The sequence below is a fragment of the Myotis nattereri genome (genome assembly GCF_964212035.1).
Source record: "Myotis nattereri genome assembly, chromosome: 14".
In the NCBI taxonomy this organism is placed as follows: Eukaryota; Metazoa; Chordata; class Mammalia; order Chiroptera; family Vespertilionidae; genus Myotis; species Myotis nattereri.
In genome coordinates this window covers 38,566,783-38,593,070 of record NC_138089.1, presented here as the reverse complement: position 1 = coordinate 38,593,070, position 26,288 = coordinate 38,566,783, and the positions used below count along the sequence as shown (strand labels likewise).

The following is a 26,288-nucleotide window of genomic DNA, read 5'->3' as shown; positions in this document are numbered from 1 at the left end:
TAGAAACTTCATTTCAGTGGCTTCCCATTTTGAATGAGAGATGCAGTTGCTCACTGAGACACTCCCCAGAGGACCGTGGAAGGTTCTCTTTATGGCGCCTGAAGAATAACACAGCTGGGTTTTTTCCTAAGCCTCAAGCACCAGGGGGGTCCCTGTGCCTCTTTCTGATTCCAGTGGTGCCAGGGAATGTGGGCATCATTCTGTGTCGCTCTTGAATAGTAAAACATCATCATTAATTCATGTGCTACGCGTTTGTAACTTGTCACAAATGAGAATTATGCCCGAGTTTTCCTCCAGGTTGGCTTAGCCGATTAATAATGTAGGGCACGCTGTGGGGGCGGGGCTTACCTCAGGGTACCTGCTGGTTGATGCATCATCACGAACCAGAGGCTAATAACACATTGCTCTTGTTCTCCACTGAAGCCTGTCCCGAAGGGCCCACTCCTCGGAAGTACTTGTGTTATCCTTGTTTACATGTCTGCATATTTGAGAGTACTGCTAACGGCATCCCTTACAAAGAGCTGTGGGTGTTACTTTAAGAAATTACTGAGTCTGGTATCTTCCCATCGGTATGAATTAGTGAGGGGTGACTGTATTCTAAGAGGATCACTATTGCTTTGTAACAAACCACCCCAAAACTCTATAGTGGTTTGCAACAACAGTCATTTATTTTGCTCACGGATTTATAAGTTGGGCAGGAGTTGGCAGAGACTTTGGCAAGACTGGGGCAGAACTTGGCTGATCTCTACTCCACATGGTATCAGCTGGGATGCTTGTCAGTGGGTGGATGGCGGGGCGGAGGTCGGGGGGGGGGGGGTGTTCTCCACTTTCAAGAGGGTGCACTTCCACGGCCGCCTGAAGGCCTCTCCACAGACTGGTTGGGCTGCCTTGAAACATGATGGCTGAGTTCTAAGAGCAAGCACCCCAAGAGAACAAGGAAGTTCCTGGAATGTTTATGACTAGGCCTCAAAAGTCACATGGCTTCCTTTTGACTTTTCTCCTTGGTGGGGGCCCATACTGGTTCAAATAGAGGGACGTGGACTTTGCCTCTGGGTGACGTGACGTGGTGGCAGGGTTCTAGCCGACCATGCTGGGTGAAACATAGTGTTGTGACCATCTTTGAACAATACAATCTGTCGCAAACATGAATTCAGAACCTGCTACTGAATTTACAGTTCATTGTACAGTTCATTTACAGTTCGTTGTGCTAGGAGAGGACTTTGAAACATGCAGGACGAATATGGAATACATAAAAAATAAAAGCCAAGGCAAGAAATGGAAATAAGTTGAGTACTGAATGTCAGGGTTATCGGGCATTGGAAATGATCTTTGATCGTAACTCTCAACAGTTGTAAATGCAAAGACCCCCACCACCAAAAAGAAAAAAACAAAACAGTCCTATTTGTTACTCAGAGAGATCACATATCTTCACGAGATCTGAAAGGAGCTCAAATCATTTTCATCTTCCAGAAAACCATCCCGGGGTCCTCCGGGGTATTTACAAAAGAACAATAAAACAGTCAGTTCTTTGCACATTGTAATGAAAACCATCCCGAAGTACTTAGTTGAACTGCTCTGTTTACCATGGGAGTTTCAAATGCCATTAGGACCGTGCTGTATTTTTGTTGGTCTGGAGTTGTGGGAATAGAAAAGTTTTCTTTTTTTTCTTTTTTTTCTTTAACCAAGGTTAAAACTTGGATAGCACTGGTCCAACCGCACCATCACAACATTTTGTTAAAGTGCCTTTCATTATTGTTTTGGAAGCCTATGTAAATCAGGGGATGGTGGGAAAAAGAAGTCACGGATACTGGATGTTAAAGCAGTGTGGTGTGAAGGGGAACATCTGTTCCTGGTTAAAGTTCTTCAAATTTATGTTCTTTCCTCAGTCATTTAGCTGTGGTGCTGAGATTTGAGTTCCATGAAGACTCTCAGACGGGCTTTTCAGAACATTCACAGGCGTCTTCACAAACCCTTGAGGTTCTTTGCTCCCAGCTTGTGATTCCAGGGTCACTGGTATTATCAAAGTGTGAAATTGGGGTTGTCAACCTCAGCAGCTTCAGGATTTGGATTCTAGCTGGGTTTTATGTTTCCTTCTTTCTTTACATTTCTTCATCTTTTTTTTTTTTTTTTTTTTTGGAGGGGGGTGGTGGAATGCACTGTCTTATCTTAGGTAGTAAGTAGAACCTTTATGAAAGAAGGCCCAGTGATGAATATTTTTACCTGGATAAGAAAGACTGATGTTAACCAATGGTTTGTTGCTGCAGCTTTCCCTTTTCCTGAGGGGGAAGATTGACCTGGTTTGTTACGAGATGGACTGAAAACCCAGGGGCTGCAACTAACTTTATTTTAACAGTGTTGCTTTCTTGAGATGTACCCGGGACCTGCGATCCCTTCATTTCTCTGGGCCTGTTTTCTTCTCTGTTAAAAATGATACAAGAAGCAAATGATGTGCAGATTTTCAAAATGTCACATGGGTGTATTTGCAAAACATTACTGGCCCCGGATGGTAGGAGTTAATAGACTCGTAGAAGTTTCTACTGAGACGTAACTTCAGATTCTGCCGATTTAACCTCCTACCCACTCATTCCTTTTTCAACATATATTGAGTACCTACTAGATTATCAGGAACTGTTTCAGATGCGGGGACATAACAGGGAAGAAATAGACAAGGTCCCTAGCCTCACAGGGATCTCATCCACCGGGGAAAGACAGACAATAAGTTACTATTTTTAAAAAGTGGTGTAAGTGATATGGTGAAAATCAAACAAAGAGATGCTGAAGCATGGCCAGGTGACCGTTTTTAGACTGGGATTTCAGAGAAGGCCGTGCATGGGAAGAGGGGACCCAGGTAACAAGGAGAAGCCGGTCAAGGGACATTCAGTGGAACAGCATCCCAAACAGAGGTTGCTGCGAGTGCTAAGGTCCCCGAGTGGGAACCAAATCGTATGTTGAAGAAAACAAGGCTGTGAAGGTGGAGAGGCGTGGGCAGGTATGGGGTAGGACACCCCAAGGGGGAGGACGAGGTAGCTGCCTAGGGTGGATGGGAGGTCAGCCCAGTGTCCACTGATGGGAGGCCTGGAGCCTTCTTGAGAGCCTGAGTGGATGGGATGGATTTGACACTTGTGGGAGGGACCAGGCAGAGAAAGCCCAGGATGTGTTAGCAGGAACGCGATGGAAGAAGCGGATCACATACTGGACAGGGAAGGACGAGAAAGGACAGTCATCTGCTTATTCTTTTTAAAGCGGCTTTCGCTGCTGGTCACGCGTAACTGGGGGACCCTATGTCTCCGTTTGCGTGGACAGTTCTAGCTCAGGCCTGTGTTCACAGCATAATTACTAACAGTTTCACCTTTTGCTTTCAAAAGTGCCCTTGTTTGGACGATCGGTTGCCTACCCATAGTTTAACACGCCAGAGTCCTGCAGTATATCGTCCACAGACTGCTTGCTGCCTCTACTTTTGGTCTCCATCTACCTCCCACCTCCCTGCCCATGACGAGGGAGGCGCTTTCTGGCCTCTCCCACCAGCTCTGCCGTGACCCCAGGCCTCCAACCACTCTCTCGGCCTCTACCCTGTTCACTTCTGTTACCATCGCCGCCTCTCACCTCGATCCAGACCAAATCCTACAGACGGATGAATTTCCTTTGGGATAGGCCTCACTGTTGCTCAGAAACCACGGTGGCATCTCAGTGCCTACAGAACAAAAAGTCCAGGCTCCGAAGATGCAACAGTCTTCAAGATCTAGCCCAGGTATCTCCCGGAACAGCACAGGGCACAGTGAATGCAGTGCTGGACCCAGCCTGCTGGGGTTGACTCCTAGCCGCCATTTACTGCCAGCTGTGTGGGCTTGGGCACGCTTTGCAACCTCTCTGCTCAGTTTTCTAATCTGTAACACAGGGGTGCAGAGAATACCTAGCCCTGGCCAGGTGGCTCAGTTGGTGGGAGAGTCAGCCCTCACCAAAAGAGGTTGTAGGTTCAGTCCCTACTCAGGATACATGTGGGAGGCAACTGATCAATGTTTCTTTCTCACATTGATGATCGATCTCACTCTCCCCTCCCTCCCTTCCTCCCTTCCTCCCTCCCTCCCTCCCTCCCTCCCTCCCTCCCTCCCTCCCTCCCTCCCTTCCTTCCTTCCTTCCTTCCTTCCTTCCTTCCTTCCTTCCTTCCTTCTTTCCTTCCTCCCTCCCTCCCTCCCCTCTCCCTCTGTTCCTCCCTCCTCCTTCCCTTCCTTCTTCTCTTTTTAAAAATTAATAAAACATATCCTCATGTGAGGATTACATAAAAAAAAAAAGGAGTGCCTACTTATATTGTTATTATAAGGATTAAATGAGTTAATCCATGTAAAGCCCTTAAAACAATATTTGGCACATGGTGAACTCGCAGTAAATGTAAATTATTGTGATTGTGGATTTTTGGTGCAGGCACATTGAAATTTGCTCTTCTTTGCTTAACAGATGACACTTGCTTACCGCTTCACCTTTGCTAGCCTTATGGGAGTCCTTCCCTCACACCATTTCCGTATATAGGGACTTCACCTGTGGGTGAGGTTGTTTTACTCACCATGGACCTAGGAAGCCACGAAACAACACCCCGGGAGGTCCAGCGCATATTCTGTGACTTTCCCACGAGACTGTGAAAAAAGTCTCTTTAAGTGCTTTGCTCACATGATGCTTTGAGATTTGACTTATCCATTTCCTCTGTGGTTGTGCACTGGCATCAGTGGGAGCTTGGGGTTCTTGCAGACTTGTGGGCAAAGGCAGATTCTCCTGTACATTTTTCCCCCTTAGTGGAAAATGCCAGCTCTCTTGGGCAGAGGTCTTTGCTTTTGCTCCAGGGTCCTGATCTGAGCCCAGGCAACCACATTTATGCTAAATTGTCCTGATGGGCTTCCAGTGAGAGAGATTAGGGATTTGCAGGGTCAGGGAACATCTGCCAGAGGGGACACTCGTCTGCTCCAGCATGTTGACTCTTTCCATTGTGCCCCTCCTGGTCTGGGTTTGTATCTGTTGCGGGACAGTGCTCTGTGTAGTGAAATGGCCGGGGGTTGGACAGCGATTCCAGAAATAGTCTTTAAAAAATTGTCTTCAGTTATATTTCAATAATGTTGGGGGGTCAGGAATTTTTTTAGCAGACCTGCCATTTGGAGACATGCAAAGATACCCTGTGTGAAGTAGTAGACTGCTGTGTGTTGTGTCTACAGACAAAATAACGTAAGCACTGAGGCAAGAAGCACTTTGACCAAAATATAGGGGTGAGCAAATGTAGATTTACAGGTGTTCATATGGAAAACAATATAATAATTAATAATAATACAAGAATAAACTTCCATGTACTCACAACTGTAAACCTCCTTTTGCCTGCCCCTGTGTATAAACATGATGATAAGGATTTATTTGCCTGGTTTTATTTGGCTTAAATGTCAGTTGCCTTATATAATACTTGGGTTGTATTCTCTTCTTCATTTGAGTACATGTGAGTACTGAAAAAAATTCAGATTTTATTTCATATGACATAATGTATCTGCATGGTAGCTCTTTAAATATTTGTTTTGTCCTAAAATTCCTCTTCTTCAGAGCTGCTTTGTTGCCACAGTGCATCTGTATGGTTTCCATGGGAGCCACCCTGTCCTTGGTCAGAACTGATTGGCCCAGGTGTGGACACCTGACCTGAGTTGGGCCAATCAGAGGCCTTCCCTGGGATCTTTTTACTGTGAGTAATCAGGAAGTTGAGGACATTCTATCTTCAGTAGCTAAGCTGTAAGCTGCTGGGGTCCAACCCCAGCAGGTCCAGGGGTCCCCAAAGGTGTGGACGGAGTCGGCGAAGAAGGAATGACACGGAGACAGCGTTCAGTTGATCAGCAGCCTAGCCAGGATCTCCAGCCAGGATCTCCAGCCAAGTTCTGGTCTGGATCTCCAGCGAAGTTCTGGTTAGGATCTCCAGCCAGGTTCTGTGTCCATGTTCTCTTGCTAGGTTCTCCAGGTTCTCCAGCCAGGTTCTGTAGCCATGTTCCCTTGCTAGGTTCTCCAGCCAGGTTCTGTGTCCATGTTCTCTTGCTAGGTTCTCCAGGTTCTCCACCCAGGTTCTGTAGCCATGTTCCCTCGCTAGGTTCTCCAGCCAGGTTCAGTCACCAGGTTCTAGTCAGGTTCTCTTGCCAATTTCTGTAGTCAGGTTCAGTCCAGGATCTTTTGCCATGTTCTCTCCAGCAAAGTTCTTTTGTCTGTAGGTTCTGTCTTCTAAGTTCTGTCTTCTAAGTTCTGTGTTCTAAGTTCTGTGTGTTGCTGTCTTGTTACATCTGTATTTATACCAGTTGATTCAATCCTATCAATCGCTATTACAAAGGTTAGGGCGTTTCTTATCTCCATTCCAGGGAGTAAAGATTATGTAGCTTAAGCATGATTGTTCATAGTTAAAGTGATTAATTACCCACCTGGCACTTAGTTAAGAGGTTTTATTCCCTCCCTAACTTCAGGGGAAAATCCCTACCTGGGGAAACAACCTTTCTCAGAGACCTTGGTTAAAACACATAGTGCCAAGAAGGTGAGCAAACATATTAAGAACAGTATGCCATATATGCCAGGTCCCTTGAAACAGCAAGCATGGACCGGCTCCCGGCAGTAAGCAAATACTCAGAAGTTGACAATGGCCATATTTTCTGCAACATGGAGGAACTTGTTTTTAGATAAGAAGAATGATGCTAACAAATAAATAAATAAAAAGTAGGACATAACTTGAGAAATTTTCTGACAGTGCTGGAGATGCTGGTTCCAGGTCTTCCTAAGGCCCAGCTCTGGCCCTACCCTGCTGGCCAGTTGGGTGCTCCTTCAGGTACCGTTAGGTTGTTCTTCACAGATAGACCTTCCCTTCCTTGATCACTTTGTGTGCATTTTTTAGACTGTTGACACAGGGGTTGGTTTTCAGGGGGCACAAAGGGCTAGTTGAAGATCTTTGGGCAGTCCTATTTATTTCTAACTACTCTGCCCTCCATTTTTACCGAATCATGAAATTATAGGCACAATCTAAGTGAAAGAACTGAGTCAATTAACACAGAGTATGAGGGCAAATAAGACTTATTTTATCAGGAATGCCTGCCTTGAACAGAGCCACCAAAGGATGGGTTCACTCTCTATTCCCGCCAGAACAATGGGCCCCTCCTCATCCTTTTGTTTTCAAGGGAGTTTACAGGTTTCTCAATTCTTTCAGCATTTCCTGAACTCCAAATAACCCCTAATGGCAGAGGAGAATAAAAAAATACCTCTTCCCCAAAACCCGAGCCCTGCCAAGTAGCAGTCCCTCAAACTGAGCATGGACAATATGAGAAGGATGGACCACATTAACTCTTCAGTTTCTCAGCTACCCTTGAGTTAGACCAACACATACAAAATCCAAGAGGGCATGGATAGTGCCTGTTGGGCTCACTATTAGTTTCCCCTAGTAGGTATTGAGAAAATAGTTATGGAATGAATGAATGGATATTATCCCCATTTTATGGATGAGGAAACTGAGGCTTACATAAATCAATTATTGACTAACAACATAGCTAGTGAATGGCAGAGCTGGATCCAAAGCTGTAGGTCTCAGACTCCTTGTCCAGGGCTCACTCCAAGACCTGTCAGTCATTAAAAGAGAAAACTACAATACCAGATAGTCCACATGTTCTTTCCTTGGGGCTCCATAATGGAGCTAAACACCCAGCCGTGCTTGGTAAAGCTTTCAGTTCCTGAAGCTAAGTGTTAACACGTCAGAACTAAAGGCAGCTTCAAACTTGAGCTAAAACCTGTGTTATTTTTGAACCTTCCTTTTCAGAAAGCTGTACAAGAGTTTAGGTGATAAAAGATGGGAAGGATTGTGTGCATATGATAATATATTCACCGCAAAGACTCACATATAACTGTGCAACCCGGAACAGCATTTTTGTGCCTGTTCTTGGCACACAGTACATGCCTCTGTTTGTGGGTTCTTTGTACATGTCATGGATCCGCAAACACCTTTAAATGTCAGCCATCATAGACGGTGACCCAAGAGAGTTATGAGGGAGGGTCAGAGTGGTCTAGGGTATACTTGGGATGTGTGTGAGTCTTGGTCTTTACCTTGTATTTTATGTCTCTGAAATCATTGTTGAAAACTGTTTCTATTGCTCAGTATTTTATGTTTTACTGGAGGCCCAATGCACGAAAATTCATGCAAGAGTAGGCCTTCCTTCCCCTGGCTGCTGACACCGGCTTCCCTCCAGCACCTGAGATCCAGGCTTCCCTCTGGCCGCCGACAGGCACCTGGGCAGGCACCTTGGACCCAGGATGCTTCCCTCTGGCCCAGCATTGTCCAGAAGGATATCCAGAACAACGCCCAGAAGGACATCTGGTCTAATAAGCATATTACCCTTTTATTATTATAAATTATCCTATATAATAAAAAGGCCAGAGACCATAATAGCGTAACAACCAGAAAGACCATTCAACCAGTCGCTATGAGGTACATTGACCACCTCTCGGTCCCTCCCCCCGGCCCACAGGCTCCGATCGCCAGATGGTGGAGGGGGAACCACGGGGAACCTGGGTGGGTGTTGGCGGTGGAGTGGGACTGGGGACTGGCAAGTGGGCAGAATGGCCGACCTCTTGGCCCCTCACCCCGGCCCACAGGCTCTGATCATAGCGAACGGGAGCCACGGGGAACTGGGGTGGGTGGCGGCGGGGCGGTACTGGAGACTGGTGAGCGGACGGAAGATGGCCCTGATCGCAGGCTAGGCCTAGGGACCCTGCCCACGCATGATTTCGTGTGCTGGGCCTCTAGTGCTTTACACCAGCACTATCCAATAGAACTTTCTGTGATGATTTAAATGTTCTTTTTCTGCACTGTCCAGTACCATAGGCACTAGTCACTCGTCACTAGCTACTGAGCCCTGGAAATGTGGCGAGTGTGGCTGAGAAATTGATTTTTAAATTTTATTGGAATTTAAACAGCCACACTTGGCTGATGACTACCACAATGGGCAGCACAGCCCTGTAGTTGTGAAAAGTCGGTAAGTTTCTGATTGCCAGCATTAATTAGCTCATTAGTTATAAGGAGTCCATTAAGTTTATCATGAAGTTAGAAACTGGCTACACCTTGGAGATAGGAAATCTACCAATTAAAGATTTAACTTCCCCACCTCAAAACGTGGTCAGGAAATTCCCCTCAACAACAGTGACAGTTGTCAGCTCTCTTGCTACCCCTCAGCCTTCCCCCTGGGACCTCGAATCGATACCAGATTAAGTCTTAGGGGACTTGTTTCTGTTTGGAGCACATGCTCTCTCTCACTGCCTTATGAGAGCTCATGGCCTTCTCTTCATTTCACACCACGTCAGGGTTAGATTTAGAGACCTCCATCAGCCTGCCCGGTGCTAACTCTCTCCCTTTACCTGCTTTCCTCCTGTGTAGTCAGAGTTCCCCAGAGAAACAGAACTAATAGGATTACAATAGGCCTTCCTTATCTGCAGATCCCACACCTGCAGCATCAACCAACCACGGATGGAAAATATTCAGGGGGAAAATGTTACGTTGTGGCTGATGTGTTTAAATGTAGTTGGGCCTACGACGGTCGCATCTGTACTAAAATGTGCAGACTTTTTGGAATCATTACTCCCTAAACAATACAGTATAACAACTATTTACATAGCACTTACATTGTGTTAGTGCTAACACTAACACATAAGTAATCTAATACATAAGTAATCTAGAGATTATTTAAAGTTCCTGAGAGGTTGTGCATAGGTTATATGCAATTGTTATATCACTTTATATAAAGGACTTGAGTATCCATGGATTTTTGTTATCCACAAGGGTCCTGAAATCAATTCCCCACAGAAGCTGAGGGATGACTGCATCTGTCTATCTATCTATCTATCTATCTATCTATCTATCTCTATCTATCTATCATCTATCGAGAGAAAGATTGAGTTTGAAATTGATGTATTTTAAGGAATTGCCAGCTGGCAAGTCCAAAAATCTGTAGGGGCATCTTGCAGGCTAGAGATTCAGGTAAGAGTGATGTTGCAGTCTTGACTCTGAAGGTCGAAGACTCAGGTAGCTTTTCTGTGCTGTTGTCTACATGCAAAATTCCTTTTTCTTTGGAGAACCTCAGTCTTTGCTCATAATGCCTTCAATTGATTGGGCGAGGCCCACCCACATTATGGGGAGTGATCTGCTTTACTTGAAGTCACTGGAGAGTAGATGTTAATCACAGCTGAAAAATACCTTCACGGCAACATCTAGACTAGTGTTGCCCAAACCATTAGTCAGCCTAATTTAGCCAAGTTGACACATAAAATTAACCATGACACCTTCTTCATTGGATTCAGACGAAAGGGTATTACACTGTCTCTGACCCTTCACCTACACCATCTAATATGACCTGTAGGTCTTCCAGTTCCTGTCCGCAGGAGCCTTTTCTGCTCCTTTTTCTATGTTACATTAGCTTTCATTTTTATTAAACCCACCCCATGTCTCATTTCTCCCTAACTGGTTTCACCCTGACTGGTATATATATGTACTGTAAAACTCAAGTAAGTGTGCCAGACTGGTATACATGTACACTTACCATTTGCAGCATGGTATTCATTTTGAAAGTAAAGTAGCAGACAGTATGTTCTAGATTTTCTGGGACTATCCAAATATTCTGTTGTTATTTTTAATAAAAATGATCCTTCAAATACATATCCAAAGGTGATTATTTTTTACAATGCATTGAGACTTTGTATAGAAATAATATTTTTTTTTAAAAATCTTTTTTTAAAAAAATCATGAGATTTCTGATTTTAGGTTTAGAAAATATAGTTACCATCAAATTTGTTCTTACTCATTATAGAGCAATTGAATGAAGTCTTGGATCCATCAAAAATGGCATTATTTAATATGTGGTGCCTACACCAGCAATTATCACTCCCTTAAGTTTTGTGGGTGGGGTACTTACGAAATGCAACAGAAACGAGAAGGTGGGCGAGAGTGTATTTCAGTTTAAAATAGTATCTAGCTGGGCACCTTGGCACAGGCTGGATTATATAAAGTGGAAAGAGTGGTATTGTTGAAGGAGCTTCAGGGTGGATTTAGGAGACTCAGAGTCGTACCTGAGCATTACCTGTGATTAGCCCTGCGATGCTTGACCAATTTCCTCTTCTGTAAGGTGTTATTTTGAGGCCTAGAATAATGCACGTTAAAGTTCTGAGTAGAAGTTGTACAGTGTTAACAGTTGTTTTAAGAAGCCACAGTTGTTAGGGAAATTTTGTGGGGAATTTCGTAACCAAGGTGATGAGGGCCTTGGTTTGATCTCCATGCTCATTTGATGCTGTGCTCGTGAACACCTGGAGTAGCTTGAAGTAACAGTGGTGTCCAACACCAGCTGTTGAGCACCTAAATGAAGTGGTCTCAGATATAAGGAGAAAGGGGGAGGGATTCCTGAAACACAGAGAGATAAATCTGGCAGGATGTGGTGAGTGTATACATGGGATTCGAGAAAGGGAAGAGCTAAGGAAGATGCCAGTTTGAAGAGATGAGGTCTTTGTTGGACCCTGTCAGCTGTGATCACCAGCCATGTATGTCTGAACCCCAGAGAAAAATTAGGGCTATGGGGTTGGAATTTGGGAATAATTAACATATGCCTAGTGGTTAAACCCAGTGATTACAGGAGGTGACCGTGGGGAGTGTAGAGTGGTAAGAGCTGGTGGCTGAGGACGAATCCTGCTAAACACTACCTAATCCTCACCATTACCATGCACGTGAGCCTTGCTCAGTAACAGTTATGAGTGAACAAATGAGTGAATGAGAAACAAACAGTGCTCAGTTTGACAAACAGTCAAATGACTTTAGGAGAAAGAGAAAAGAAGGTGCCTGTACTAGAGTAAGGTAGGAAGCCAGAAGTGTCAAGGCCCCCAGGGTCTAGCCAAACAGTGGTCTTTATAAAATCTAAATGCAGCTCTCCTGGTTAAGAAGGACTACTCACCCTTTCTGGTAAACAGTTTGGCAGCCTTATCAAGCCTTTGTTAAGCTACTATCCCTTAACTCAAGCATGTCAAAATCGCGGCCCAAAGGCCGCATGCCTTGTTTATTTAGCCCATTTTAGCCTTTGCGTTTGACATGCTTGCCTTAACCCATTAATTCCACTTCCAGGAATCCACCCAAAGAAAGTACGCAGTGCTGCAGATAAAGATTTATGTAGAAAAATGGTTCATATTCCTGAGACATGAACTTCCCTGGAAGGCTTGGGTTGGGATATTTTTTAAAGTTTTAATACTGTGTAGAACTATAGCTCAGGATACAGAATGTTTGTTAATGTTTAAGATAGAAGATGAGCAAGGAAATCTTGTCATTTGCTCTCATACCCCACACTGTTCTCTGCTCTTGGAGATCCCTTAGTGGGAAAGTCGTGGATATTCTGGCCTGCAGGGTGAAGTAAGAGCCTTTGTTGGCATCCGTGATACAGGCCTTGTGGTTTCCAGTTCAACCTCATTTCGGGGCATTCCTGGCTTCTCATGTCATGTTCCACAAATATTTTGAGAAGTTTCTTGAATACATCAGGAGGATGTACACCACCAAGCCTTTGCCCATGGTGATCCTTCCTTCTCTCTATCTACATTGCCCTTCTCCCATTTAGTGAACTCCTAGTCACCCTTCAAACAAAACAATTTATGTAAAGTGCCCAATGCAGTGCCTGGCACATAGTAGGTCTGCAGTAAGTGGCAATTACTACTATTGCTGTTGTTGGGTCCAGCACAGGCCGCTAGACGTTATAGAAAAGACTGGACTGCGTGTTTGCATCTTCCCTAAATTGTCTTCTAGAATGTGTGGTATTGAACTAAAATGACCTTCTGCTTAAAGTTAGGGTGGTTCATCTGAGGATGGCTGCCAAGGCTTGCTCCTCCCTCAGAAAGAGAGACTCCATGCTGGATTTCTAACTAATTCTGAAATGGAGATGTTCACTGCAGAGGTCCCAGGATTTTCTGAAGTCATCTACTTAGGGATTGGTGACTAAGACAACACAATTTTGAGGTCTCTACCTCCTGATTTATTGGAGCATCCTTGCCCAGAAAGTCCCCTTAAAGTTCATCTTCTAGTTTTGGCTGGCTTTTGCTTTGATTTTATTAGGCTATTACTTTTATGGTTTGTTTTGTTTTGTTTTTCACTCATGACTACTACGTTCAATTGTCTGGGGGGATTTTTTTAGGGAGAGGAGAGTTAAAATGCCATAGTACTCTTTGTGGCCATCAGGCCCCCACTTATGGGCTCAGGAAGTGAGAAGGAACTTACCCATTACCTAGACTGGATGGTGTGAACCATGGCCTGCAGAATCATACGTCTGCCCGAGCAGCACCTGTGGGCCTGACGTGGTCTCTGGCTCCTCCAGCTTCACCAGGGACCAGCAGCACCCCCAAGCAGGTGTCCCCTCTTGTGGGAACGTGGGCATCTGCTCTCCCACAGTGGTGATTTTCCCCATCTCTGCCTTTTGCTGCCAAAACAATTGTTTAAAAGAGGAAGCTCTTTGGGTCATAAAATGTCATCAGGTAGTTCGTGTGTACTTATGTAGACATACTGGATTATACAGTAGCCTGGTTGGCAGGAAGTAGGTGATTCATCAGAGAAGAAAAAAAAAAGATGAAAAAATAAACTCTTACCAAATGAACTTCCTCTTTCAAACTCTCTTTGTTTCAGCTCATCCTTTTAGACCCTTTCCTAGCCTCTTAAAAAATAAAAAAAAAAAGCAAAACTAATAATACAGTGTTTCAAAGACAGGTCATCCCAGCTCTTCGCAGCTCAATGCTGTGTTTTCCCGTGGCTAGAAAAAAAACAAGGCCCATCCATGCTCTCCGCCCCCAGTCAGGCCAGGGCTGGGGTGCGTGTACTGCCTAGACACGGTGCCTCTGCCAGCTCCCTCGGTTTCATGTTGAGGCGTTTTGGATGTTTCCTGTGTCCCCCTTTGGCAGAGGATCCCATTCACATGGTTCTCTTCATTTTGTTTGCCTCACAGGTCCAGGAGGCTGCCAGTCGGGGCCTGAAATTCGTGAGTGTCATCCCTCAGTACCGCTGCCCTGTGAACTCAGCAGGCAGCAGCCCCCCAGTTGGGGGTGGGGACAAGAAGAACCCAGGTGCTCCAGCAGGGGCGGATGGAAGCCCAGAGCCAAACCAGGGCCCAGGAGGGGAGACACCCATCTTGCCTTTGGAGGAGGGGGACGGTGCAGACTTTTCCAAGACTCTGGATGGACCGGATGGGGACCTGTCCGAAGTGCCTGGGGAACCGCTCTCGGGAAGTAAGTATATCAGCACAGGGCCTGTTGGCCCGAGGGAAGAGAGGCTAACAGCTTCTCAGGAATCCCCATGGCATTTTATGGAAAAGAAATGGAACGAGAATATAGAGAGAGCCATCCATCAAACAGGAAAAAATTTATCAAGTGCTTTTCTGTGCCTCTGGACTGTGGACTTACTGAAGCTGTGACTTCCGGGGGGAGCAGAACCACATGAAATGGACTCGCAGTTGCTCCACAATGGCACGTTTGAAGTGGATTCTCACACTTGAGTTATTTCACCCATGTGCTTTTGCACTGCCCTTGAGTTACCCCCTGTACCACAGGAAGTGCTAACGTGCCGGCACCCATGCAAAGCGGAGGCTCCATTTTGGGTTCACTTGTTTTGAATATCTGCCTAAAGAAAGAAATCAAGAGAGCCAGTTGAGGACACATTGTGCGGGAAATTGGTGACTCAACTCACTAGGCTGGAAACAACCGGATTTCGGGGAGTTTAGTGGACAGATCGGCACCATGCAGAGAACACTTGGCCAATATGTGAATCCTCTTAATCACCTAATAACGGCCATTAGAGCATGCACTTTAGGTTGGGGATTTCAAACAACAGCACAACAATGTAGAAGCCGACGTGTTTTACTACTGCCTGTGTGCCAGGCCCTGTGCCAATAAGCATTTTATATGACTGATTTCTTAATTCTCCGGATAGCTCTAGGTTTTGGGTGAGCTCTAGGATGGCCCATTTTACAGCAGAGTAAACTGAGGTTTAGAGAGTACATCTTTGTCCAGGCTGGGTTTTGGCAGGTCTGGCATGTAAACCCAGGCAGGCCTAGCCACCATCCTAGTTCACCTCTCTCCTTGGTCTTTTCCTGTGTAATATCCTAATAGGCTCACAAGATGTCCTGGGGCCCTCAGTTTATAGACAGTACTATTTCTCTTTGTTTCCCCATAATCCCCTTTCCTCTTCTTTCTCCAGGAAACCTCGCATCTAGCCATTTCCTGAGAGCCAGGTACTTATATGAGCTGGGTGGCCTCTTCTAGTCTTTGGAAGGTGAATCAGTAACGAGACTGACAGGAGGCGACCCCAAGCCTTAGGAGGCCTTTCTCTTTCTCCTTTCTGGACCATCTCCCTGGTTAATGTTATTATTTATTTACTAATTCTTGAGATTAGCCTTAAATAAATGATGAAGAGTAGTTCGTGCTTCGAGAATCAAAAAGAAGGTGAAGTAGTGTGTGTGTGTGTGTGTGTTGGTGGTGGGGGGAGGGGAAGTTGTTATGCCAGTACTTCCTGAAAAGAACACTGTGGGATGATTCATTCCGGGGACTTCTATGCCAAGTTGATTCAGAGGGAGAGGGATTGGCGCTGCCTCAGTTCTTGGATATATTAGGATTTCTGATGATTCGAGGCCCAGGTCCCTATTAGGTACTGCAGTAGAGCTCTTTGTGGGATTTTTCACTGTTCGAGGTAGACTTCTGCTCCCTCCAGAGTAGCTGAGAGCACATTGAGACCCTGTGTGTGCCTCCTAATGAACGTCCAAGTCTTATTCCAGAAACCTCCATCCGCTCATTGCTGGTGAGCTGGGTGTATGCGCGCTCTGAACCCCTTGGAGCCCTTCTCTATAGTCCAGGAGCTTGCTAGGTAAGGGGCAGGAGTTGTGGAGAGGCAGGTGGCACCGTGGTTAGAAACCTGGAGTCTGTTTCCATGCCAGGCCACTACCTTCTAGCTAGGCAGTCTTGGCCAACATACCCTCTGTGCTTCCGTGTCTTACCCTGGAAAATAGGGCTAGAACAATAGTTCACTGATGGAAGGTTAAATGAGATGCACATTTGAAACACTTGCCACTGCTTGACTAAGTGTGAGCTGTTAATATTGGGGTGCGGGCTGCTCTGAATGGAACCCTGGCTTTGAGAAAGGAGGCAGTGAATATGGAGGTTCCCCTCAGGAGTTTCAGATATTTCCTATTCCAGAATCCACCTCCCCCAAGATTTTTTCCAGACGTCCTGCCTTCCGTGTTTGACCCCAGGGAGAGGTCATTGGGGCGGTTTGTCCTAGGATCCACCTTCCCCCAGGTGCCTCCTGCTGCCCTGTGACAGCTCACCTCCCTGACCCGAAGACTCCCCATCACAGAACACCCAGGGACCCCTGAACACCAGCGTGTCCTGGTCTGTGTCTCATCTCCTCAAGTCCCTATTCTCCACTAGAAAGCTAGTTCCTGCCGGGGAATCCGGGTTCATGTTAGCTGTGCAGGGTGTTCCAGCACCTCTCCCCCCCATCTCACTACGTGGGCACCTGTCTATTGTCTATACATGAGGCTGGCTCTTACCTCTCTGCTCAGGAGGCCACAGGTCCCTGAAATGTAGACAGCTCACTGCCATCCTTTTCCTCTTTTTGTGGAATAAATGTGTTTTTTCAGCGGAGAATGAACACACAGGGGTTACTAGTGCCCGTGCACGGCCTTGTGGTGGATGGACAGACATAGTCACAATGGTGATGACCCTCTAAGTCAGTGGTTCTCAACCTTCTGGCCCTTTAAATACAGTTCCTCATGTTGTGACCCAACCATAAAATTATTTTCATTGCTACTTCATAACTGTAATGTTGCTACTGTTATGAATCGTAACGTAAATATCTGATATGCAGGATGGCCTTAGGCGACCCCTGTGAAAGGGTCGTTCGACCGCCAAAGGGGTCTTGACCCACAGGTTGAGAACCGCTGCTCGAAGTGGTCTCAGTTCTTCCTGTGTGTCCTCTAGATGGCATCTCATGGCAACTGTATGACAGAAGATGCTGTGATTGTGCCCATTTCACAGATGAGCAGAGTCACCTTCCATGCCCTCATGGAGTTAAATTTTATCTCATAGCTTCAGCAGTTGGCCTGCTTGAAGGCTAGATGTCCAGGGACCCTGTCCGCATTGGTCATGGCCCTCATCTCGCCGCAGCCTCTCTCCTAATCTTCGTCCTGGGAACTCTTTTCCTTGCACCACCCCCAAATACCCCCACCGGCTTCCCCTCTCCGCTGCTTGCTCAGCTTTTAGCTTGCCTTCCTCTCAGGGCCCCCTAAGGAGGGTGAAGTGTTTTTACTCCTCCTCCTGCCAGGTGGGCTTAAATAGGCAATCACAGCAAGACAATTTAAAAAAGTCCCGAGGGAGTCTCCCTCCTTCCCCCTCTTTCTCCTCAGTTAATTTATTTCCTTTATAGGAGGCCTAGGGGAGCCAGTCTAGGCCAGGGCTGCTCAGATAGGGCTTGCCAGCGCATTCTCCATCAGAAACAGAGCTGTTTGCCCCCTCCTCACCCCCACAGGCTCCAGGGAACAGCGGCTCTGGTCCAGAGGTTATACCATGTGCCCACTTGGCCCCCTCGGAGGCCCATCCTGTGGTTTTCTTCCTGCTCATTGACTTTTATTTTCTGGTCCGGGGAATTTCCCGTTGGTTTGATGGCCTCGCTTCGCAGAGATCACCTGAGCTGGTGCAGAGACAGCCCCATGCCTGGCTGCTCCAGGATGCTTCCCCTTTCCTCTCACGCTCCCCCGCCCCAGGCAGCTCTGCTCAGAAGACCAGGCCCAGGCCCCTTGTGAGGCATCTCCGTCCATAGGGAGCTTGTGTTCTTCCTTTGTAATAAGCCGGCCGGGTGGGAAGGCCAGGGCAGGGAAAGGTAAGGAAGGTGTCGCCAATGTCCACCTGCCACTTCTCTCCTGGCCTCCAGCGTTCCCCGTCTTGTCCTTCCCTCAGTGTCTCTGTTGCTGCAACTTCAGTCACAGAAACAGGGAGGCCAGACAGGTTCGTGCAAATTGAAATTGTTCCCACTGTCACGGAAATAATAGAATGTCTTCAAAGCATTGCCCTTCTCACCCTGTGCCCACGTAAATGCTTACAGTGCCAGGCAGAAACCTGGGCCAGGGGTCTCCATGGCATGTCTCGGCTGAGGGGTTGTAGTCAGTAGGCCTCCTTGGCCGGCAGCTCATTGTGAGACGAGAGAGGGGGTACCCTCCTGAGTCTGGCTTTTCTGATATTGGCCCCTCCCTTCCCTGTGCCCCCAGGATAGTTCTACCCTGTGGTCCTGCCCCCCCCCCCCCCCCGCCCCCCACATCTGCCACCTGCCACCATCTTTCTGGCCTTTCACTCAGCCCATTAGCAAACAGCTATTGAGCTCCCACCCGCAGTCCTCAGCTCCCGCCTTCTGTGCACTGATGACATTAGCCTCTTGTTAGATTTGGGAAACAGCCCAGGCTCAGGGTTTGAAAGGCTCTTGGCTTTGCCACTTACCAGCTTGTGATTTCTGGGGGATCCACTTAAGGTTTCTGGGCACAGAACCGATGGAGACTGGGAGAGTCACATGGGATGGTGAAGGCGCAAGGCCTGGTCAATACAGTGTGTGTGCCTGTGGCTGCTGTTATTCTTACCGGCGGGTTCCCGTGGCGTGCTGTGCATGCAGTGGTGCCCACACTTTGCCCTGGCAAACAGAGGTGTCTGCCGTTAGTGCCCGAGCCTGATCAAAGCCTGAAGCAGCCTTTTCCCAGGTTGAGGAATCTGGACAGGCCCAAAGCCCCCCGCCCTCTCTTCCCACCATGGTGCCCACAGCACTGCCTTCCCAATGCAAACCTTTCGGCGTAGCTCCCCCTGCTCATAACCTCAACAGACCGTGGCCCCCACTCAGTCCAGCTACCAGGCCAAGTGTGACTCCCACTTGTTCCTATCCAGCTATCTCACCAGCCTCCTCCTCTTCCTCCCAGTCTAGCCCTTGGAAGCCTGCGCCTTAAGCCAGACTCTGAGCTCTCTCTTCCCTCCAGCCTGGAGGACTCCTGGAGCACCAGGACCCAGCTGGCCCCACTGCTGCCTGCCAGTCACCGCCTCTCTGGGGCTTTGCCTGCAGACAGGCTGCAGGCTTCCACCACATACCTAAGGTCCCACTGCCTGGTGCAGGCCTCAGGCCTGGACATCTGCCTCCCTCCTCCCTGCTCCCCAGGTGCTCAGCAAGGCCAGAGTGGGCTGCTCGCAGACTGGCAGCACCCAGCGAGCCCACACCCCCTCGTACTGCCCCAGCTTCCCGAATTATCTGGCTTAGGTCATATTACAGGGACACACCTGGTCACAGAGGATCGGAACGGCACAAGGGGGAAAGAGAAAGACAGCAAGATAGAAATACAACACGGTCTTTGTTTTTTTAATATGTTTTTATTGATTTATAGAGAGGAAAGGAGAGAGGTAGAGAGATAGGAGCACTGATGACATGAGAAAGGAATATCATCGAGCAGCTGCCTTCCGCATGCCCCTAGTGGGGATCGAGCCCCACAACCCAGACCTGTGCCCTGACGGAGAATCAAAACAGTGATTTCTTGGTTCCTGGGTTGAAGCTCAACCACTGAGCCATGCCAGCCAGGCACAATAAGACAGTCTTGATGCTTCTTCAGGGTTCTGCCAGGCCCGGTCTTGAGCCATTCTCAGAACATTCTCAGAAACAATGCCTTTCCCTCCCCCCGCCCTCCTCTGGGACTTTCTGTCCAATGTCTGGAAAAGTCTTCCAGCTGGGGTCATGCGTGAGTCACAGAGCAGCTGAGAAACTTTAAACAAACTTGGGGCTTCTTTCTGGACTCCCTGGTGCCTGCTCATATGAGGATGTGTTTCGGAGAATCAGAATATTAAAACATCAAAGGACGTCATTCAGGGACAGTTTCTCTTGGCTGGTTTCCACATGAGTGGAGAGAGGACTGTGGCCAAGGAGACAGAGGGACGGAGTTGACCACAGGGTTATGCATCTGAATCAGGTTTCTCCCAATATTTCATTTCTACGAATGCTTTGGAGGCTCTTGATTCCAACAGCATTTCCTTTCCTTCCTGACAAATGTGTTTCTGTCTCTGGCCTCGGTCCTCCACACGGGGGAGGGTCCAGATGGGAAGACGGGGGCCCCGTTACCACCGCGCCATGTGTGATAGGCGCTACCTTCCCTTCACACCACCCCGCACTCTCACTTCTCACTTTGGCCTTCCCCTTTTTCTCTTCTGTTTCGCACTGGGGAAAGTTGTGTTTCTGTCTTGCCGTGTGTGGGGAATCCTGTGTGATCAAGTGTTGTCATATAGTTTTGGATTTTGGCCACCTCCAAATTCCCCGCTCACTCCTCCCATGTAAAGGCTGGGATTGCTCTTTAATTCATATGCATTCGTGCTTGACAATAGCAGGCTCTGGTGGCTGTTGCTCTGGCCCACCTTGGAGTCACCTGGGAACAGCTTTCTCAGCCTCTGCCTGCAGTTGTCCCCTAGAATGGCCTCAAATTCCAGGAATCTGGATGGGCCCAGGCTCAGCATGCCCAGAATGAATGCCTCAAGGGTGGCCCTCGGTCCCTGAGGATAAAGGCCCTGGCTGGTTTGCCCCTTGGTGAGGCAATCCGAGGTGTGTTCCCCACAGCAACGCAGGGGACCTGAGCCTGTACGATCCGAATGGTAACCCTCGAGTTAATGCACCCTTCATTGGCTCTCATCTCTTCCCCTATTTCCCACCCCTGCCCCCTCACTCTGTTTCCTGGGATCACTTCCCAAATAACCAGTTGCACCCAAAGGCTTAGCAGGCTCTGCTTCTGAAGAAATCCAGATGAAGTCAAGGACTCGTTTGAGCATTGCTTAGCCGCTTGCCTTTGTAGCTTTGGGTCTCACTTGAACCCCTGGCACCTAGGGCTGGAAAACGCCTGGTGATCTAGTTCACATCCTGTCCCCACCCCCAGCCCCAATGCATTGCCTGGGTCCCCTCCGTGACAAATCTTGCTTCGCATGACCCCATCCCTCAAGTGTGTGTTTCAAAGTCACGAAATAGCGTAGTGGTTGCCAGTTTTGCACACCAAGACCTACTTTCTCGTGTGAAAGCCTTTACTGGCTGGGACAGCTTCCTGAGTCAGGCGAGCGGGCTGAGAAAGGTGATTTGGGGTGGGGACGATGAAGAGGCCAGAGGTGCTGGTTTAAAATCCGGGTGTCCTCTTGTGAAGATGGGCACTTTCCTTTCCTAATTGGTCCCAGCCAATGGATAGCAGGAAATGCCCCCCCTCACCCCTGGAGCTTAACTCTTGCTGATGACAAAGGCTCATGGCCCAGCACTGCTCCCCAGAGATCTCCGCTGATGCTGGCTCAGATGGGGCTGCGAAAAGACTTCCTTTGTCCAGAATACAGTTCCTACGTGAGGTAATTTTAGATGCTACATGGATGGACATATTTGGCGTGAGTGTGCCTCATCGTTCCCTCCTGTTTATAGCAAGTGGTAGTTGTTTCCCTTAGGATCTGGAAGCAGAGTTTCCTTTGACAATGCATTGATTTGAATAAAGGAAAGTGAGTCTGTTTATTTGGCTCGTGCAAAAACTATGAAACACTGACAGACCCGCGACAGCGTCCCAGAGCGTGGGTGTAGGCCAGGTGTCTCCTGCGGGGAGCCCGAGGGTGACATTTGTCTTTTTTGCTAACGTTTATGGCCTTTAAAATATTTCTTTGAAAGAAGGGCAGGGATTTTCTTATTGAAACAGATATTTTTGGAAAGCAACGCATATTCCTGACTAGCCTGTGGAAGCAGGGTTTTTTAAAGCTGGGCGAACCCTGATTGCTTGACTACATGAGAAACACAAAAATAGACCTTCGGACTTGGATGGAAATTCCAGGTACTCGCTCCGGAGGCTGGTACTGCTCACTCGTGGCGGGCAGCACGTACGGCGGGCGCGGGTCGGCTGCCGCGTGGTGGTGACTATTGATTTTTGCAAAGCCGGGCTGTAAAGGAGGGACCAGGAAGTCGAGCGCCCCCCTGCCAGTGTCTGCCTGCCTGGCTGAGCAGACCTTCCCCTCCGGGCAGGAACCCTCATTTACGGGAATGTATTTATTTTTACATATCAGTGATGTATTTTTGATGTGCTTGATTAAGTATTATGGGCTCAGCCCCAGGAAACACCACTGCAGTTTATAAATAGCGAGTTGAGGGGTGGACAAAGTTCCTGGAATTATGGCAGTATTTTTGCTTTTAGGTGCCTGTGTACATTGACGACTTTTTTTTTTTTTTCTTCAGACCAGCTCTCGCCCAAGTATGTCTGCTTTTTCTTTCAAAACATCTTTGTGTGAATTCCTCGGACTCTCTACTCGGTCCTTCTCTCAAACACCTAACTGCCCAAATGAATAATCCCAGATAACGTTATATGCCAGATTCAAAACTTAAGTCTCCACTTGAAGTTCATGAGGCCATGTCACTTTCAGGGCAGCCCTAACTCACTGCTTGGAATCGGGTTTTATCATCTGGCAACAGCGCTCCCTCGCCGAGATTTCACCTCTGATATCATTTCTCAGGCTCCTGAGAGATTCCACTAGACCTGTGGTCAGCAAACCGTGGCTCGCGAGCCACATGCGGCTCTTTGGCCCCTTGACTGTGGCTCTTCCACAAAATACCACGTGCGGGCGCACACGTACAGTGCGATTGAAACTTCGTGGCCCATGTACAGCAGTCGGTATTTTGTGGAAGAGCCGATATTTTGTGGAAGAGCCACACTCAAGGGGCCAAAGAGCCGCATGTGGCTCGCGAGCCGCAGTTTGCCGAGCCGCAGTTTGCCAACCACTGCCCTAGACCCAAGGAGGCAGCTGTGATCACTGTCTAAACTCTTGTCTCCCCGCCCCTTTTACAAATCCCAACAGAAATGGAGATCTTCGCCCTTTTCAACAAACCGAAGAGCCATCAGGAGTGCCGGCAATACTATACGGTCACCATTCCTCTCCGGGTCTCCACGAACGGCCAGGCAGTGAGCGGTTTGGATGCCAACTGGCTGGAGCACATGAGCGACCACTTCCGGAAAGGAGGCGTGCTGGTGAATGCCATCTTCTACCTTGGCCTGGTCAATGGTATGGAACCCACAGCCCCCGGGTGGCCCTGGAGAACTCTGCTTCTCATTCTTGTCCTCTGAGCCCATCTTCAGAGCCTGCTTCGCTCAGAAAACTCGGCAGCTAATGAGCATGCAACATTTGATTTCCCATGAACACGCCTTGAGGCGTTTTCCATAAAGCCCACCGCCTCTGCGCTCTCTCTAAACCTCATCTAGCCAGGTCTCTTCTAAAATGCCAGAGACAGGCGTGATTCTGTTTCACTGGTGGTGGTCTCCATCTGTGTTGCTTTTCGAGGCTTTGAAAAAGATTTCCCCCCAGTTTTGTTAATTGCCCCCTGGGATCATGCCTCTCCGAGAGTGTGAATTGTTTGTAGACACTCTTACGGTTTGAAGTAGCAGTAGCAGCACCTCGGAATTAGCAGCAGAGACGTGCACTGAACAGCCTGGTTCCTGCAAGCTCCGTGGGGACACGCGCTGTTCCCGGGTCTCGTGGCACCCAGGACTCCCCCCCCCAGTGATGGGTTATCTCTGGGGCTTGTTGCATGGGGTGGCAACGTTGCTGGTGTCAGCTTTTCGAGGGCAGATAGCAGGTCTGCCCAACCCGGGGAAGTGTGTCAAGCAGTTAGGAGGGGTTTTTTGAGTTAACACAAAGGCAAGTTGAGTCACTAGGGTGCATCCAAGCTGGGAGGCAACTGGGGAGTGGGGCCAACAAGCCAGCCACTGTGGGTCCCGAGGGCTGCCAGTCAGCAGGATTCCCAGGTAAGTGAAATGTTGCACCGAATTTGTTAATCCCAGCAAAACGGGGGGTTGGGGTGGGGGAGACGCACCAACAGTGCAGTGTCTGGGTTGTTGAGTCGTTTTCTCTCTGAGAGTTAGCAAAGTCAGGAATGGAGTTGGATTTTACATTATTTGCCATGTCAGCAAACACACACGGAAGAAACATCAGTCTTCATTCTGGATGTACCTTCTATATGTCATCCAAAGCCTTAGAACACTACAGCACAGACAGATCTCAACATTGGACACCACCCCTTGTTACTATGGAAATATCAATAGCTGAGTTAATGTGATGGCATAGTAGCATCAGGCATCGGCTGGCAGAGTGGTCACAGCCACCTGTGTGGTGGGTGAATGTCAGAAGAAAGGTGACTGGTTCATTATGAACACATCCCGAGCAGCGCTGTCCAATAGAACTTCGTGCCATGATGGGAATATTCTATTTCTATTCTATTTCTGTGCTTTCCAGTATGGGAGCCACGCATGGCTAATGACCTGTTGAAATGTGGCTAGGAGGGCTGAGAAATTGAATTTTAGAATTTCATTTTCATTCATTTAAATTTCAGTGACTGTCCAGCCAGTGTTGCTCAGTGGTTGAGCGTCAACCCAGGAGCCAAGAGGTTGCCGGTTCAATTCCCAGTCAGGGCACATGCCCGGTTTGTGGCTTGATCCCCAGTGGGGCGATGAATGATGTTCCTCTCTCATCAATGTTTCTATCTCTCTAGCCCTTTCTTTCTCTTCCTCTCTCTGTTTACCAAAAAAAAAAAATAAAAATAAAAAAAATAAATTTCAAGGACTGTATGTGCCTAGTGGCTAGTGTATTGGACAGTACAGTGCTAGAGTATCCATTGCATGGATATAACTAAGGAAGAGTCCGTTCGGTTCTCTGGCAGCAAGGTCGGTAACCTCCCTGTATACAAGGAGGCTTTCCATGGTGCTTGCAACGTCCCCTGAAGCTAGAGAATGTCACCATCTGTTCTGAGATGCACCGTAAAACATCAGTGGCGTCGGCTTGGGGGAAATGTTCACAGCCCTGATTCATCAGCACTTGGGGAGAACTCTTCACTTCCTGCTTCCTGCAGGGACACCCCATCTCCCAACTTGGATTGTGGTCACATCAGCTCCTTTCATCGCCTCTTGGTGCTCCCGGAGGCTCCCTGTGGCTGTGCACAGTTTTGCGTTTCTCCTTGGGAAAAACTGATGGTTAGTTGTGCTCACATCCTAAAGCTGCAGGGAGGCACCGAAGGTGGCAGCTACACAGACAGCCAGTGGTAATCTCCCCCTTAGGAGCGCTGGGGAGTCCAAAGAGAGGTTTTTCTCTTTGGCCTTCCTGCCCGCACACGTCGGGGGCAAACAACCCAAGAGGTCGCCTTGAAAGTTCGCAGTGCCCTTCATTGTCTCTCTAGCCATTGTGGCTTTGGCAATGGAGGCTGTCTCCTCCACTCCTCACCCCATTCTTCAACCCGGAGTCCAGCCGCACAGACTTTTCTTCCGATTTGACTCGGGTGTTTGAAATGCTGTTCTGTCCTCCGTGGGCTTTAGCTGCAACCAGTCCAGCCTTCCGGCCTTAAAGACACAGGGTGAAATTTCCCCTGGCAAGCGCAGCTGTGAGAGCCTGCACCGAGCCCGTGGCATCTCCACGGCGGGGCTGCCACATCTCTGTCGCGGGGACGGCTGCAAAATTCTCAGAACAGAGTTCATTTAAGCCGTCTCAACATTCAAACCCGGTTTCACCCTGTGTGTCTGGCGGGAGGGAGAGTGTGACTTGGGAATAATGCTCAGTGGGTTAGGGCGTGTCTGCTCTGGAAAAGCGCGAGGTTTCCGTTGGCCAGGGATGACATATGCATATGTTCTTTTCCCGGAATTGGAAAGAAAAAAAAAAAAGAAGCAAGATATTCCTAATTAGAAAAGGAACCTGTTTCTAAGAAGACAATTAGTGTCCTTACAAATAGACCTGGCAGAGCTGGAAGCACATCTTTAAGCGCTTTGCCATCTGGAAAAGCACCCGTCTCACTCCTCCACGGGTCTTTGTACTCCAGATTATTTTCCACAGAGTCAGAGAACTCACGAGAACTTTGTCCCATAAACAAGGCGATGTTTCAGCCTGAATTACGCAGTTAAGATTCCAGCTTCTGTTTTCGAGGCTCTGCTCCCCAGGACGTGGAAAGACTCGCGTGGTCCTCAGATGTGGGCTTCTGTTCGTGGTGTTCAGGGCTCCTCTCCTCAGAGGGATCAGGTGTCTTGGGCTGGGAAGGCTGTGCCCTTAGACCCTGGCAAGCTAAGACCCAGGTGAGGGCAAAGCGTGATGATGCTGACGGCTGGCACCTCGCTGGTATCATGTGCTGTTGCTACTCTAAGCAGTTCAAACATAGCAACTCACTGATTCCCCACAACCCGGGGAAGGGGGCGCAGTTGTTA

The 26,288-nt window shown here is 48.1% G+C and overlaps 1 protein-coding gene across 4 annotated transcripts in view; it reads left to right on the top strand.

The window, feature by feature from the left end:
* RFTN1 (raftlin, lipid raft linker 1) overlaps positions 1–26,288 on the top strand; it is a 175,392-nt gene that overhangs the window by 107,911 nt on the left and 41,193 nt on the right. For 3 of the 4 annotated variants that reach the window (XM_081105591.1, XM_081105589.1, XM_081105590.1), the window contains exons 5-6: positions 13,992–14,271; positions 22,909–23,112. In XM_081105591.1, the coding sequence (XP_080961717.1) occupies positions 13,992–14,271; positions 22,909–23,112 (484 nt within the window). Of the gene's footprint in view, positions 1–13,783; positions 14,272–22,908; positions 23,113–26,288 lie in introns of those variants that run through there. The other variant, XM_081105592.1, reaches the window with a different exon arrangement.